Genomic DNA, 1796 nt, shown 5'->3' with positions numbered 1-1796 from the left:
AGTAGTCCATTTCTCATAAGGTTAAAAGGGGGGAAAATACAACAATGTATTAAACTTGATTTGTGAGTCATTTTAATTAGTTGGTTGATAAAGTATTTCTTAATCATTTCTGAAAGTGGTGATGATTTAGTCAAGAAGACAACTATAATGATGATGAGATGATTGTGATAACATCATGGTGATGATAAAGGTATGAATAATAAGGTAATTATAATGAAGATGATGCTGATGATGGTGTTAACAATAATGAGGATTATTAATATACTACTGTATTTCTAGATTTCTTCCGCACGATAGCCAGTTTTAATTAAATGAGTGATGAATTATTCTTATTAATATTTCATAACTTTATAGGTTCCATCAATTTTGCTGGGAACTGCAATTATGTTTTAATCTTTTCAAATGATGTTGCCTTGCCAATTGAAGAGCACACCACAAGCCTGTCCTTGCCTTCCTTGTTGCTAAGGTTAAATGGGCAATGCTGTCAGCTAATCGCATTATATCTGCTGAAAAAAAAATATAAAGAAGCCAATATGATCAAATTTGAAATTCAGACTATTATGGTATACACCATTAAAATATAATAGGCGAAACCCATGAAAAATGTGATAAAATTGCATGGACTATAAAAATGTCAATAACCAAGTACTTTTATGATCCCACAAATTATGACTTGGTTAAAGAGCCATTATTTATTTATAATTATTTTCATTATTGAAATGAATATTGGTATGCTGCCCTCTGTTGGCACTACAGATTTTGGTTGATATTGCTTTTAGACCTTATAAAGGAGCTGGGAAGAATTATGTTGACACACATTCAAACATTTTAGTACACAGAGCCTACACCTCAAATATCAAGTGAAGCCCATGTGGACAAAAATTTTAGCAGTTAAAAACTAACATGTGAAGTTGTATGAGCTTTACAAGCACACATAATTTAAAGACTAGTACACTGTAGAATATCAACAGCTCATTTATTTCAGTTTCAATAACATTTTTTCTATTGGATCAACTGCTAGCCATACAGTATTATCCGTGTACAGTACTACAATACTTAAAAGACATAGTGAAAATCTTGAGTAACCAATATCACTCTTGCAATAAAAGTCACCATCTTTAAAGAATAATTTTCATATTTCATGTAGTGAAATAAAACATAACACACATACATACAGTACATAATAGTACAACACTCACCTTTGTCTTCCTGTTTTTGAAAACCATATAGCTGGTGGTTAGATGCATGGCCAAGTTCATCTCTACGGCAAATCTCTACTTTACGAATAGCATCCATCCAGTTGTCATTGATACGCTCAACACCAGGGTGCAGTGCCTCGGCTCTCAGTCCTTCTATCTTACTGGCGATGGTAATAACCTTTAAAGAGAATCATAGTTTAATGAAAATGAAGTTTGCTTATATCTTCTTCCGTCCATGTTGCCAGAGAAACATTCACAAACTTTTAGCAGACTCAAGTTAGGCTCTCAATGTTTAATTCATGATCAAAGCATAATATTGAAATGTTGCTGACAATTTACTTTTTATTTTACTTTACTCATTATTTATTACTTTACTCATTATTTATTAACTTACAATATATTAATTGACTTATTAACTGAAACTAATATCTACAGTATTAAATCTTTCATTTGAACCTCAGAGTCAACTTGTGGAATGGTGAGGTATGGTGAAATCAATTATTCTAAGAAATAGATAGGGAATAGAAAACTTATTAATTTAAGAAATTAATGAATGTATTATTATAACAATAATATATTCTTACTATAAAAGCACTC

At 31.0% G+C, this 1796-nt stretch overlaps 1 protein-coding gene across 1 annotated transcript; it reads right to left on the bottom strand.

The window, feature by feature from the left end:
* Positions 1 to 10: 10 nt before the first annotated feature.
* LOC117100701 (meiosis-specific coiled-coil domain-containing protein MEIOC-like) lies at positions 11 to 1377 on the bottom strand (the record flags this gene model as incomplete). Its single annotated transcript, XM_033240487.1, has 2 exons — positions 11 to 506; positions 1200 to 1377. Coding segments are annotated over 2 exons (324 nt in total), but the record flags the coding sequence as incomplete, so codon positions are not given.
* Positions 1378 to 1796: the final 419 nt, after the last annotated feature.

Source organism: Anneissia japonica, unplaced genomic scaffold (assembly GCF_011630105.1).
Source record: "Anneissia japonica isolate Jap-2015-1 unplaced genomic scaffold, ASM1163010v1 scaffold15926_len1796_cov204_single, whole genome shotgun sequence".
Taxonomy (NCBI): domain Eukaryota; kingdom Metazoa; phylum Echinodermata; class Crinoidea; order Comatulida; family Comatulidae; genus Anneissia; species Anneissia japonica.
This window is presented reverse-complemented; position numbering and strand designations above follow the sequence as displayed.